At 37.3% G+C, this 14,456-nt stretch overlaps 2 protein-coding genes across 2 annotated transcripts; both read left to right on the top strand.

Annotated features, from left to right (window-relative positions):
• The first annotated feature begins 740 nt into the window (after positions 1 to 740).
• LOC131298062 (E3 ubiquitin-protein ligase SINA-like 7) lies at positions 741 to 5,074 on the top strand. Its single transcript, XM_058323339.1, has 2 exons — positions 741 to 1,612; positions 4,127 to 5,074. The coding sequence occupies exons 1-2, from the start codon at positions 893 to 895 to the stop codon at positions 4,790 to 4,792; spliced, it is 1,386 nt and encodes a 461-aa protein (XP_058179322.1). The 5' UTR covers positions 741 to 892; the 3' UTR covers positions 4,793 to 5,074.
• Positions 5,075 to 7,864: 2,790 nt separating this feature from the next.
• On the top strand, positions 7,865 to 11,089 carry LOC131336373 (putative E3 ubiquitin-protein ligase SINA-like 6). The gene is made up of 2 exons (XM_058372173.1): positions 7,865 to 8,235; positions 10,263 to 11,089. The coding sequence occupies exons 1-2, from the start codon at positions 7,960 to 7,962 to the stop codon at positions 10,968 to 10,970; spliced, it is 984 nt and encodes a 327-aa protein (XP_058228156.1). The 5' UTR covers positions 7,865 to 7,959; the 3' UTR covers positions 10,971 to 11,089.
• Positions 11,090 to 14,456: the final 3,367 nt, after the last annotated feature.

Raw genomic sequence — 14,456 nt, 5'->3', positions numbered from 1 at the left:
TGCTTTGGTAGGGTATGTACTGCTGCTTTGCTAAACGTTTGGTTTTTCCTTATAATGCTCATCCATAGCCTCTCCCAAAGGCAGACATGAGTTATTTTACAAGTTTTTTTAGATGGGAGGCAGATATGACTCTTGAAAGAGTACTCTGTGGATGTGTCAGCAATATTACAGTACGTGGGAAACGTATTCCTAGGGGAAGTGAAATTAAAGGAAAAGAAAATTCACTTTCCCTATGAAGTTGATTTTTTCGCCATTTACCTTTTTTTTTTTGCAACTTAATGTGACCTAACTTTTAATTATGACTAAACTATTGTCCCAGGTACTTGTTAGCGGAACCGTAAAATACAAGGAAAAGTTGAATTTTTTTGAGTACTGTATTATTTTCCCTTATCTTTCGCTAGGTATTCATAGATTATCCTCCTCTTTCACAAGTTCCAAAGACGAGTATATCTATTAGAGAAAATCTTGTTTATAGAACAATTATAAATAAGTGTTTATGGGTCTTAATCTTAATAAATTCGAATTGAAAATAATCTGTTAACAGACGGTTGAGATTACTCAGTTCCGTAAAGATGTAAGGTGGCGTGGGGACAAGTTGTTGGAACGACTTAAATTCATTTGATCCAAAGACTGTAGTGTATTCTCTTACTTTCCGATTAAGTGCCTAGAGTTTTTACCTAAATCACACAACTGTCATCTCCTTCCAACCGGGATGTGGCCTACGGCACGGGCTAGATACGCATGTGTGTAGTGTTATTGTTAAATTTTGCGTAGTACTACTTCTCTGTTCCACTTCCTCTCACTTCTGCATTTCCCAAGGACTTCCTCCCATTGTTCGAAGCGGTTCTATCTCCTCTTTCTTTCCCTGTTCATCACATCTCAAAAACGCAAAATGGTATGGGGAAAGCAGCAGCAAATGTCCCCCACGCGTAGAAATGTCGGCGGCGTCGAGCACCTCGTCTTCGGAACAGGCTCCCAGGTCGAAGTCTACGGCAACGACGTCATGGGTTTAAAAGGCCCCTGGTACGTCGCCACCATCATCGAAATTGACCACAGTACCCCCTCCTCCTCCTCTGCCACTTCCACCAAGAAGAAGAGGAAAACGGAGTGCTCGAGAAAGCCCTTGAGGTACCTCGTTCAGTACGCCACCGTTGAGGACGACGAAGATAATGAAATGCCCAAAAAGCCCTTGAGGGAGTTCTTGGAAGGCGACTACCTGAGGCCGTTGCCGCCTCCGACTGAGAACCAGCATGCCTACGAGCTGAAGGACGTCGTTGATGCCTACCATAGAGACGGGTGGTGGCCCGGCGTCGTTGTTAAGGTCGCTGATGGCGGATTGAAGTTTGTGGTCTCCTTTGAAGACCCTCCCGGAGAGTTCGAATTTTCTAGGTCTGAGTTGAGGGTTCATCTCGACTGGGTTGATTGCAGATGGGTCAGGGCTACTGGGAAAGACAAACGGGAACAGGCATCGCCCAAGTTGATCGATCGTTCCGAAGGCGACTGTAGTTCCACTATAGCCGCTGGGGACCCTTCCAATTTCCTAACCCTAACTGATCCAGACTTGCTCGATTGCCCCATCTGCTTCGAAAACCTAACCATCCCTGTCTTTCAGGTCCATTATCTTTGTTTACACCCCTCTTCTTTTCTTCTTTTTATGTTCGCTTTTCACTGCATGCCCCTTGTGTCTTACACCTGGGGCTTCAAACGAGCCGAATCGAGCCATGTTTCTGAATGTTCAGGTTCGGTTGTAAAGTTTTTAAGCGAGTTCGAGTTCGATGAAAATTTTGACGAGCGGAGCTCAAGCTCAGCTTTTTTTTTTGATCCGCGAGCTCAAGCTCAGCTTGCAGGTTTGCGTCGAACTCAAACTTATTCTTGAGCCTTAACGAGTAAAAAATGTTATATATTTATAATCTCGTACAGGTCTATATTTGCAAATAAATCTTTTATTTTTTATATAAGTAATTCATACCTATGTAAAATTATAGAACCTCTTAAAATATAAGTTTCTAGCACTTTTAATAGTTTATGCATGTACAAATTACAAATTTTTCGTTACGTACATGTGAAAATTTATACACATTCTAGTTTATACACACACATACAAATTTCAGGTTCGTGAGCCTAGCCGAGTCGAATAATGTCCGGTTGAGATTAGGATCATTTATTATACGAGCCTAAAATTGAGGCTCAGGTTCGGTTCATTTAGTACCCAAATATTACTCAAACAAGTCTTTACCGAGTCGAGTCTTGAATAGTTCACGGCTTGCAGCCCTATGACTGCACCCTCCTTGTATATTAACCCAATTCTTTACTTTGGCAAGCTACAATGTACAAAATTACACATAGATTTAGGTACTTTCTATTTTACCTATTTATTTTTTCATGTATTTACTCCAACCCTACTTATTTTTGCTATCCACCCAAACATCTAGCATTCGTATTACCGTGGATTAACAAAAACTAGCGTTCATAACTTTGTATGCAGTGTAATCTGTGTGTGACCCAACTTTCTAATTACATGAAAGAGTATGAAAATGAAGACCCAATTCTCAAATTAGCCTAAAATCAAGAGCAGAGTATATGCAAACGGACATGAGGAAGTTACAAGGAAAATGCTGAATGAAAGAGAGAGTGAGTTCATGGTTGAAGGTTGCAACAAAGACAAAGTGTAAAGCTTATGGCAATAATTATTGCAGAACATTAAACCGAACAATTTTGAATTCATTTGTTTTTTTCACTTGAATAGAGATGGAAGGTTGCAGATTTTGGAGAGAGGCCATTTATCTGTACTCGCATAGTTGTAGAGTAGAATGGGGCAAAATGAAACCCTCTGTAGTCCGTACCATACGCCTAGCCTCTTGAGACTGGTTGAACTTAGCGAATGCAGTTGGGTCAAGGCAAAATGCCTAGCCATGTATAGAGCCCGTGGGAGTGAAGAAACGTGAGGTGGGCATATCATTATGCTAAAACAGGGCTCATTTAGCTAGTGGGTTGGGTTAGGGCCAAGTTTGACTGGGAGGATAAGTCCATTATTTGACATTTGTTAGCCAATACAATTGAACCACTTTCTTTTTTTCCCCTGTAAGTAAAAAAAGAAATTGCCAGGTTGACTATCATACAAGAGGAATATTGAAGCTCGGCATTTTGTGTGTTGCTGGCCGGAGTAAAAGTATTTCCTCATGTCAAATTCCTGAGTAGAGTTGTCTTTAATTTTTTTTTTTCTCAACTTGTCAAAATCTGAGTTTTATTTTTGCAAATCCTTAAAGTGGATTTAATGTAGTTCACTCTGTTCCTTATTTTATTTTTGGTAAATTGATAAGAACAACTAACATAATGATGATAAAAAAAGTAATATTGAGTAGTTCTTGGAACTCATCACAAACTCTTGACGTTTCAAGGCAAGATTATTGTTTTTCCTGCTGGTAATTCAGTGAATATAGCTTCATAGTGCCATGTACCTTGTCTCCATTTTTGGGTGAACGCCACAATAATCAAATGATTTTGAGAATCAAATTGTTTGACCGCCTCATATTATTCATCATTGTCAAGAAATCACGAATTATGAATGTTTTGTGGGTCTAGTTGTGACAATGAATGGAATATGACTTGGTCGGACATTGCAGTTTTTTACGCATAGCGTTTTATAATGTTCTCTCATCCGTTGAATTAGGAATACTTGCATTCTAAATCATTTGTTTAGTATTTCGAGTTTCTCCTTCTAATTCAGATACTTGCACATTATGCTACAAGCATGTTAATATGTATAGCGTTCATTACTCAGCGAATTGAAGATCATCATGGTGAAAAGTTTTGGGAGTATGAATTTCTTTATAAGTTTGATTACGCGTATTTTGCCAGCTAGATGACAAAAGAGATCAAAGAGATAGAAACAATAGTATTCGATGTGGAATTAATGATCCTTTTGAAGCTGTGAGATGTATTTGTTATATGCGGAACTTAAGTATCTACATTATTCCATTTTGTGAAGTATTTTTTTAATCGGCTCGAGTATGTGACATGTTTAGACTCAAACTTTAGTATTTCCTTTGGTGGCATTATTCTGACTACTTAATTGCAAGTCAAAAGCAATAGCTCTAACATGTTCTTTTGCTAAATGGCAATTTAGTGTTTGAATGGACATCTAGCATGCTCCTCTTGCTGTATCAAAGTTCGAAACAAGTGTCCGTCTTGCTCTTCCACTATTGGCCGTAATGGTTGCCGGCCTATTGAGAAGATAATTGAATCAGTCAAAACATCATGCCAGAACCAGAAGTATGGGTGCACAGAAATGGTGTTTTGCTGTAAGAAACGTGATCACGAGGATATGTGTATCTATGCGCCATGTTCATGCCCTCTTACTGGTTGCGACTTTGTTGGGTCTTCCAAGAACCTTTCCTTACACCTCAGCACCAAGCATTCAGGCTCTGCTAAGTGCTTCTGCTACGACTGCAGCATCTCAATTTCCCTAGAACTACAACAGAAGTCTGTTATCCTTCAGGAAGAACACGATGGCACCGTATTTGTCCTCAACAATGGGGTTCAAAATCTTGGAAACGTGATAGATGTGATATGTATTGCACCAAGCTCCTCAGAGAGAGGGTTTCCATATGATCTCCTCGCAACAAACGGTGGAAGATCGGTGAAGCTGCAATCTTTTGCTGAGCATGTTTGTGGGCGGGTTGACCATACTCCCAAGAGTTTTCTTGTGGTTCCGAGTGACTTTTTTGGTTCTCGTGGACAGCTCAAGTTGGAACTTCGCATATCACGGTCGCCGGGTGTAGTTCACGCGTGAAGAGGTGATTATGCATGTAACATAGGTGTAGATATATAATAGTATGGTTATTGCGTTTCACCTGGCAATTGGGTTTGTTCTAGCAAAATGCAACAAACTGGATCTTTTGTCTAAGCCAATTAAGCTCAAAGAATTGTTGGGTTTTGGTCTTTGAAGTGAATTTTGTCATCCTAAAACATGTTTGTATGGTGCCCTAACATGAATAGGCTCTGCTAAACAACGTTGTAATTTGTGGGCCTTGTTTTGTCTAGAATACTTATGATATCTCCGTTCATTTTGATCTGTTTGGAGCTTTATGAAATACAGTAAGAAAAATTGATTAGGAGGGTAATGCTCCATCCATCCCATAGTTTTAGTCCATCTTTTACTACTATGTAGTACTGTCTGAAAATACATGTTCATCTTGAAATGTCAAAGCCAATATCATGTGTAGTTTTTCAAAATAGCATTCATAAGTGGGTGGGAACCCTTTCAAAGGTTGAAGTTGAGGGAGAATTTCAATAATAATATAAGTAGCTTTTAATTTCAAAAAGGGACTAAAATTATAAGATGGAGAGAGTATTAGAAGATTATTAGTATTATTTTATTGCACTCTCTGATGATTGTGAGAAATTAATGCTATGTCTGGATTGATTTTTGAAAAAATATTTTGAAAAATAATAGAGGTAATAAATGGAGAGAGATAGAGAGATAAATGTTGGAAGTATGAAGAATTTAGGGGGAATCTAGGAGGAATTTTTTGAAAAATTCTTTTTGAATTGTAAAAAAAACAAGGCATAAGTAAAATACTGTCGACTTTATTTTTATAAATAAATAAAGTTGAAATGTCACTAAAGTTATACTGTAGAAAGCTGCTACCCACACAGATCGTGTACAAATTTTTTGTGGGGTTCACTACGAGTCCCGCACAAATGATTTGGGTCGTTCATTAAATGTAAAATATTTTTTCAAGGGTCCTCTTGAAAAATTAGCTCAATCTGACACCTATAAATTCTCGATCCAATCATCTAACTTTTCATTCAGATTTCAAGATAATGAAAACTTAAATGATTGGATCGAGTACCTATTAGTTTCGGATTTAGCTGATTTTTTCACAAAAGCCATTGAAAAAGTGTTTTGCAATTAATGAACAGTTCGGATCATTTGTGTGGGACCTGTGGTGGGCCCCACAAAAAAATCTGTGCACAATCTGTGCGTGAAATATGTGTGGACAGACTTTCGGAAAGTTATAAGAAACAAAGCAAAGTATCAAAAACAATGACTAAAAAAATGGACTTCTTCTCATTTAATTTTATTTTTGTTTTTTGAAGGATGGTATGACACATGAAGACATTCCATAGAAGTGTGGGCCCCATTTCAGAAACTTTTTTAAAAATAAACAATTTATTTTATTTTTTTAAACTCAAAAAATAATGTAAATGGAAAATAAATTTTAATTTTTTTGAAACGTTTAAAAGATCTCATTAAGACTCATATTGTTAGAAAAATTATTTACGTAAACACATAATTTTTGAGTTTGAAATTATTTTCTTAAAAAATAAGTACTTAATTGGATTTCTGGAATGGGGTAAGAAAACTCTGAACTATTTATTTTCCTTTCAAGACACTTTCATGAAATGTTTTCATTAGGGGTGTGCACGGGGCGGACAGGGCGGGTTCGGACCCGATCCCGAACCCGACTAGTCGGTTATCGTTTTTTTTTGGGACCCGAACCCGAACCGAAGGAGGGGGGATATCCGGCCGTGTAACCGATTTTTTTGGTCGGGGCGGGCGGGTCCGGCCAAAATTGAAGTAAACTATATGAATTCGTTACCTTTTTGTCAGGTCGGGTCGGGTAAGAAAAAAACAGCCCCCCGAGCCCCGAACCGAAAACTGATTTTTTTGGAAACATGTACCCGTACCCGACCAAACCACATGTTCTGCCCCGCCCGAAACCCTTTGGGTCGGGGTCGTCGGGTCTCGGTTTTTTTGCACACCCCTAATTTTCATGATCCTAATATTTTTCGTTTTTTTTTTAAAAGAATTTTCGGTCAATGTTGTACCATCATTCTTTCCTTTTAATCCATTCTAGAGGAATGGCAAACCCTAGACTATATTCGCTTTTGGTGTCTAGAATTAACCCCTCTTTGTGTACCATTTTTCATAAGTTTTCTTTTTAATTATTAATTTTATTTTTCTATTTCTCTCCACTCATTACCTCAAAAAAAATTTCATTAAAATCCAAACCAAACAAAGCCCGGAGTATGAGTGGGAATGGTGGGGTGGGGATTGTGGTAGGTAGTTTGAAATCGATTACTATTTTGCCCATAACAGTTATTTATTTAATGATTCGTTAAAAGTAGTTGCGAAAATCTCTTTTGACGGAACTTCAAAAAAAATTTTTTTTTGAAGGAGGGCAAGAGGGTAATTTCACCTACCAAACTCACCTAAGCAATTGCTAACTAGGGAGAGGTAACGGAGCTTCAAAAATTGATCACACCAAATTCACTTCTCGCTTTATATATTGCAAAAGATATATCGGAGATTTTAAAAAATTCCCTTCTCTTATTAGAGCATCCACATTGCAATAAGCAAATTAGTATGAATAAGCAAATTTAACAACAATGCTAAAAAAATACCTCACATTGTAATAAGCAAAGTTACAAGTCTTTTAGCAAATAACCAAATTCCACCCATTCCATAACCAAACTTAACAACTTTTACCAATAACCAAAACTCAATAATCAAACCCAATAACCAAATTCAAAACTAAAAAACTAAAAAACACCCTATATTAGAATCGTCTCATCGAGAATAAGAATTTGGTGTGGTCGGGTGCGTGATTAGAACTCGTTTGTAATTGAACAAAGGTACATTGCATATTGTGGGGGATTTTTTATAGGGATGCAAAAATAACCAATGTAGAGGTAAAATTTGTTAAGTTTGATTATGAACTAAATGGATAATCAAATGCTGACGTGACACATTTTAATTATTGATTTTGATTATTCCCATTGCGGATGCTCTTATTGGGTTCTTAAGAAAAAAGGAGGGAAAAATTGAAACAAAGGTCCATTTTCCCGCCAATTTGTCTTTTACTGTGGTATTCCTCTCCTTTTCCCTCCATTTCTTTCCCCAATTCCAACACTCCGTTGGTAGAAGAAGACAAGAGGGAAAAAGGCCTTCGAATGGCGAATACTCCTCCGTCCAGGGATCACCTTAACTGGGCCAAGGTCAGAGACTGGCAAAAAGACTTGGACTACTTGTGTTCCAATCATCAAAGTAGCAAGAAACGGAGGACTGCCGTGAAAGAGGAAGAGGAAGAAGAGGCAGCAGCATGGACGAACGTATTCGGGTGTTCCGCCAAAGCCAGTGGGGACCCTTCCAATTTCCTAACCCTAACCGATGCCGACTTGCTCGATTGCCCCATCTGCTTCCAGAACCTAAGCATCCCTGTCTTTCAGGTCTGCTATTTCCAACCCCCTCCATGTATATTTTTTGTTTTTGTGTACTTCTGTAGATGGGTCTGATTTTCTTATTTCTGTAATCTATTTGTTTTAGCCTTGTGGCCTCATTCTTATGCTAGGTTAGAGCATCTCTAGCCTTTACAGCCCTTTGGATGATGAGAAAGTGTGACATAAGAAAACACAGCCCTTTCTCACTCAATCTTACTTTTATTTGTGAGTTTTGGGTGAGAAAAGGGAAGAGCCAATAAAAATTAAAAATCTCTTTTTGTAGTTCTCTCAATTTCTCACCGAAATACTCCATCCAAATAAGTGATTTAGCTAGAAACGATAACCCTTTTTTTTTTCTTCTTATGAATCCCTCTGTCCGAAGGAAATGTACTAAATTATTCTTAAGTCGGTATAAAAGCATCATTTGATATGAATCACTCCGATGGACAAATTATAATGTAAGAAATTTTTTGAGTAAAAGTCAATTGTGAATTCTGAAGAGCAAAAATAAGCCTTCAAAATTTTAGAGTAAAAGTCCTTAATTGATTTGGTTAAAAAATTGAGTAAAATTCATTCTGGTACGAGTTTGAGTTCCAAATTTTGGTTCCAAGTCAATTAAAATGGTAAGACTGGAGATGCTCTCATAAGTTTGTTTTAGCAACAGCTTACAAGGACTAAGCTCCTGTCCAGTGTCCTCTTCAGTTAAGTTATGGGCCCTTGTGTGTCCGGAGTTTGCAACGGTCATAGAAATCGTTCACGTTTTTGTAAAAAGATTAGTTTGATCAGACATTGATAAGTATATCGTAAATCCACAAATTGCAAAAAGGACCGAGGGAGTTCAGAAATCACATTTGCATTCCTTTGTCTTCTGAAAAATGAACTGTTAAGACAGCTATCAGTGTCCAAGCAAGTTCATTGGTCGCAAGAATTTAGTTCTCCGCGAGATCTATAATATAAACGGTTTTGATCAGCATTGTGGGCTTACCCCTGGTCAACAAAACTAGGCAAACTGAGGATAGTGGGCTGGACAGGAGCCTGGTCCAAAAGACGGGAAAATAGCTTCCAATGTACAATGATTTCAAAGAAAATATTTCTCAAACCACTTTCTTTTTGTCTGTCTAAATTGAAGCCTGCATTTACTTGTGTTGCTGGCATTGAAGCCTGCATTTACTTGTGTTGCTGGCCAAAGTAAAAGTATTCCCTTATGCCTATTTCCTGATTAGTCTTCAATTTTGGATTACCGTCCTTGGCTCATCTGCCCTTCCTGATCCTTTCAAGCAAGCTTCCATTCTTCTCCCTTTCTTCATATACCGAGAAGCCTCTTTGGTCAGAAATTTGCGACTTGTCAAAACGCGAGCTATATTTTTTCAAATGTCTAAAAGTGGATTCAACGTGGTTCATTTGCTCACTGATGAGCAGTTTTGATATACTAGTGCCAGTTTCAGTATACGGGTCCCTGAGTTGTTGCTTGCTAGGTAGCTTTCAAAGATGACAAGCCATCTCTATTATTCTGTTGAACTTGGTTTACATCTGCAAGATGATACATGTATCCGCCTCCTTATATATATGACCTGGCCGAACATCACAGTCTTTACGCACATTGTTTTCTAATTCTCTATCATTTGCAACGTAAGTTGTTTATCTTTTTATCATGTGGATACTTGCCATTTGGTTTAGCCAGCATGTTCGGGTTTGTTTTGATGATTCAAGATAAAGATGATCATTACACTGAAAAGTTTTGGGAGCGTTCATTTCTTTATAATTTTGACTTCACGCATTTGGTAGGCTAGACAATAAAAGTTTATCAGATACATAGAATTCCAAATAGTATTCGTATAAAATTTACGATATCACTGCTCTCTTTGAATCCGTGAGGTGTATTTGACATATTTGGTAATGTACACTATTATTCCATTATGTGTTTTGAGAAGTGTAGAGTGAAACTTCAGTATTTCCATTGTTGGCACTCTTCCGACTACTTAGCTGCAAGGCAAAGTAATAGCTCTAACATGCTCTCTTGCGAAATGGCAATTTAGTGTTTGAATGGGCATCTGGCATGCCTCTCCTGTTGCAACAAAGTTCGAAACAAGTGTCCTACTTGCTCTTCCACTATTGGCCACAACCGTTGCCGCCCGATTGAGAAGATCATTGAATCAGTGAAAATATCATGCCAGTACAAGAAGTATGGGTGCACAGAACTGGTTTTCCGCGGTAAGAAAAGTCATCACGAGGGCATGTGTATCTATGGACCGTGCTCGTGCCCTCTTTCTGATTGTGCTTTCATCGGATCTTTCAAGAAATTATCCCTCCACTTCAGCACCGACCATTCAGGCTCTGCTAAGCGCTTCTGCTACGACTGCACCTTCCCAATCTCCTTAGAATTACTACAGAAGTATGTTATCCTTCAGGAAGAACAAGAAGGCACCGTATTTATCCTCAACAATGGGGTTCAAAATCTTGGAAACGTGATAGATGTTTGTTGTATGGCGCCGACCTCCTCAGAGAGAGGGTTTTCATACAATCTCCTCGCAACCAGCGGTGGAAGATCAGTGAAACTGCAATCTTTTGCTGAGAATGTTTGTGGGCGGATCGAACACACTCCTCCGAATAGTTTCCTTATGGTTCCAAGTGACTTCTTTGGTTCTTGTGGACAGCTCAAGTTGGAACTTCGCATATTGCGGTCGCCGGGGGAACACCTTCTCAGAATCTTTGAAAAAAATATTTTTCATTTTCATTATATTTGAGTTTGAAATTACCTCCGTTTGAAAAAAAATTAACTTTTTAAAAAGTGGAACACCTTCTCAGAATCTTTCGAAAATCTTGTAGAGAATCAAATAAAGATTTGATTCATATTTTGGTTCTCCGCCTCGATCACATGCGTAATTCAAACTAACTGGGCCGAGGGGGGGCTATGTTTGCAGTCTCCCAACTTGTGTGGGATGTGTCGAGGAGGAATTAAAAGGGTGGCCGGCTAATTAGCATCAAAGAAAAACTGAATCAACTAAGGATTTAATTCTGATTTTGAGAATTTGATTCTGATTCTTATTTTGGATTCAATGATGGATAAAGAATGTGAGAACTTGAGCCAGTTGAAAGCAAATTTTAAGGTAAGTAGTGAGAAATGCAATACAAAGAGTAATGAGCACAGTGAGAAATGCAATACAAATAGTAATGAGCACAGAACGATGTGCGCACTTTGCTAGTACTCTCAAAAATAGATTAGCGTATTTCTTTTTAGGCTCAACTATGATTAACTAACGCAATGGTTAAAGACAAAAGGAAAGGTGTAAAGTGGTAAAAAGGACCAATAAAAATAGAGAGTTTTTTATTTTATTTTATAATTTTGTATTCTGATACCATTTCACTGTATGTAAAATCTATATGAAAAGTCTGGTGGTACATATTTTGACCTAGTTTTTTTGGTTACTAATCAAAATATTTTGTAACTAACAACATATAATTTTGGGCTAACCAAAATAATTCATTATGTTTTTATGTGAAACGTACACATTCATTCGGAATTATCTGGAATGATATGTAATAATTACCAATAAAAAAAAATCCTAACAAATGAAACAAGCAACAAAGTGAACCATAATAAGGAATGCATAATGTACACATGAACCATAAAATTCATAACTAATCATAAATATGAATTCCGTTATTTTTTATGGCACTCACTTGTGGTTACACTAAAAAGACAAGTAACGTACCCAAAAACATAGTACATAATATTTCTATTGTACATAATGTGGGCTCTATTTCTTTCTCGCACTGATAATGAAAATTTGACGATCGCTCTTAATAACTTGCATATTTTTTTTAATTGAAATAAGACCGGGCATTTGCTAAGTGAAAACAACTTTGAAGTCAAAAGGTTTAAGTTCTAAAATCAATTTCATCCTAAGAAGGATAAACTACTACCATTTTTTCTGTGATTTATTTAATATTATCAGTACGATGTCACATGTAAGGGTCATCATTTAGTTTGAAGACCCGTCAGACCTGATGAGCTTTTAGCCAGCCCAAGCCCGTTCAACGGCGGGCTTGCCTAGCCAGTAGTTTTCTATGGGTGAGCTTGGGCCTAAGTATTTTTGCTTGACCCGCCTGGCAGCATGCTTGTGAGGCCCGCCTGACAACCCGCCTATTATACTAATTTATTATGCTCTACTTTAATCCACTACCATCAACTATACTAATTTATTATGCTCCACTAAGCAAATAAAGAAAAGAAGAAGTTCACTTACCGAGAAAAGAGAAACAAAAGTTTGATCTTGAAAGACTAGAGAGGTGTGTGGGGTGCTCTATGCATTTGTGGTTGGCTGGAGGAGTTCTTTTTATGCTCCCAATGCTATAATATATAATATATACATACAATATATAATGTGTATAACTGTATTGAGTGTGATGTGCTAATATTATATACATTTTTTTATCGTACTAATATAATGTACATTGTTTTGTGTGGCCCGGCCCGTGAGCCCGCTTGAACTTTGGCCTACCAGCTCGGCGACTGCGCTAGTCTGTGGGTTGGCTTGGGCTTCAACTTAATAAACACAGCCCGCCTTGACCAGCCCGCAAAAAAAAAAAAAACCCGCTCAGCTCAGCCCACGAGGTGTTTGGATAGTGACTTGGCGGGCTGGGCCAGCCCGGCCCGATGCCGACCCTTAATCACATGTACGAAACTAATAAAAATAAGAATATAATTAAATAGTAGTAACAAAATAAAGTCAGATGGAAAGTGAATGATTAATGGTTTCTGGGTCACATTCATTGAACGGTCTTGCTATTGTCAGTCTACTGGGCTGACGATAAGCATATTAGAAGACAAGGAAAACACGTATTTCTATGTACTTTTTATACCTTTTAATACACATTCACACATTCATTATTGTCAGCCCAGTGGGCTGATTTTAGAATTTTCCTTCATCGAAACGAAAAATTAATACTTCAACTTTTTCAAAATACCATGCCGGAGTACTGTTTTGGGAAACAGTGAAATCTCTTTTGCTCATGAGGTGGAAAGCTTATTCTTATACGAAAAAGTTACAAGGACCGACGGTTGTGCATAATGACGGCGTACTGACGGCCATGCGGGACTTACTATAGTTCTGCATGAAAAATTCGAGACGTTTAATAATTTAAAAAAAAACAAGTTACATTGCGAAAAACTAGCTTAATCCGATATGTGTAAATGCTCGTTCCGATCTTTCCATTTTGTAAAAATCGGGAAAAATGAGAAGATTGGATGAAAAATGAGAAGCTTGGATCAAGTATTTACGCATACTAGATTGAGCTAATTTTTTAACAATACCCACTCGATTTTTGTTTTAAAATTATTGAACGGCTCAGATTTTCCATACGAGACCCGTAGTGGGTCCTTCGTGACCATCAGTACGCCGTCTGTACGGTTCCCATCGGTACCTATAGCAATACTTTTACTACTCCCTCCGCCCCATTCTTTTGTCTCTTGTTCTATCCCAATTGGATAAAAAATTAATTATAATTTTTAATTAGTAATACTATTTATATGCGATATGGACCTTATTTGATAGATTTTAATTACCTCTTTAAACGATGTTTTCAAAATTACTTGAAATATTATAGATTGCAAAATATAATTAATTAAAATATCACAAAAACTAAAGAATTGGAACGGTTTGAATATTTTATAAGATCGTAGTCTATCTGTTAGATATGAATGAGGTATCGCGAAGTCAAAAGTTAATGTGAGAATTTAGTACCAAGCTTCGTTGAAAGAAAATTCTGAAACTGTCATTGTCCTTATGGACCTTTTCCAACTCTATTTTGATAATAGAAACAGTTTATTTTTTAATATTTGTTCAGAATATTTGTCACGTTAAAAATTATTATAAACAAAATTTGAGAACATGTGTATCCAAAAAAAATAAATCCAAAGACATATATCTCAAGATAAATATACTCCATCCGTTCTTTTTTAAGTGTACATTACGGTTCTGCGTGTTTTTTTAATTATATTTGTCTCTCAATCTATTATTAAAAATATGCAACATAGGTATTATTTGATAAATCGTAATTGTTTTTTATAAGATAATAATTTTAAAAACATGGAATATAGTATACGTCGATATATATAAACTATTAAAAATGACACGCAAAATCGTTTGGGACAGTTAAAGAGGAAGAGAAAGGGAGGAATATTTTGTAGTCATGTGGTTCATCTTCGATAAATATAGAAATTTCTAGGG

The sequence above is a fragment of the Rhododendron vialii genome, chromosome 8a, assembly GCF_030253575.1.
Source record: "Rhododendron vialii isolate Sample 1 chromosome 8a, ASM3025357v1".
In the NCBI taxonomy this organism is placed as follows: domain Eukaryota; kingdom Viridiplantae; phylum Streptophyta; class Magnoliopsida; order Ericales; family Ericaceae; genus Rhododendron; species Rhododendron vialii.
This window is presented reverse-complemented; position numbering and strand designations above follow the sequence as displayed.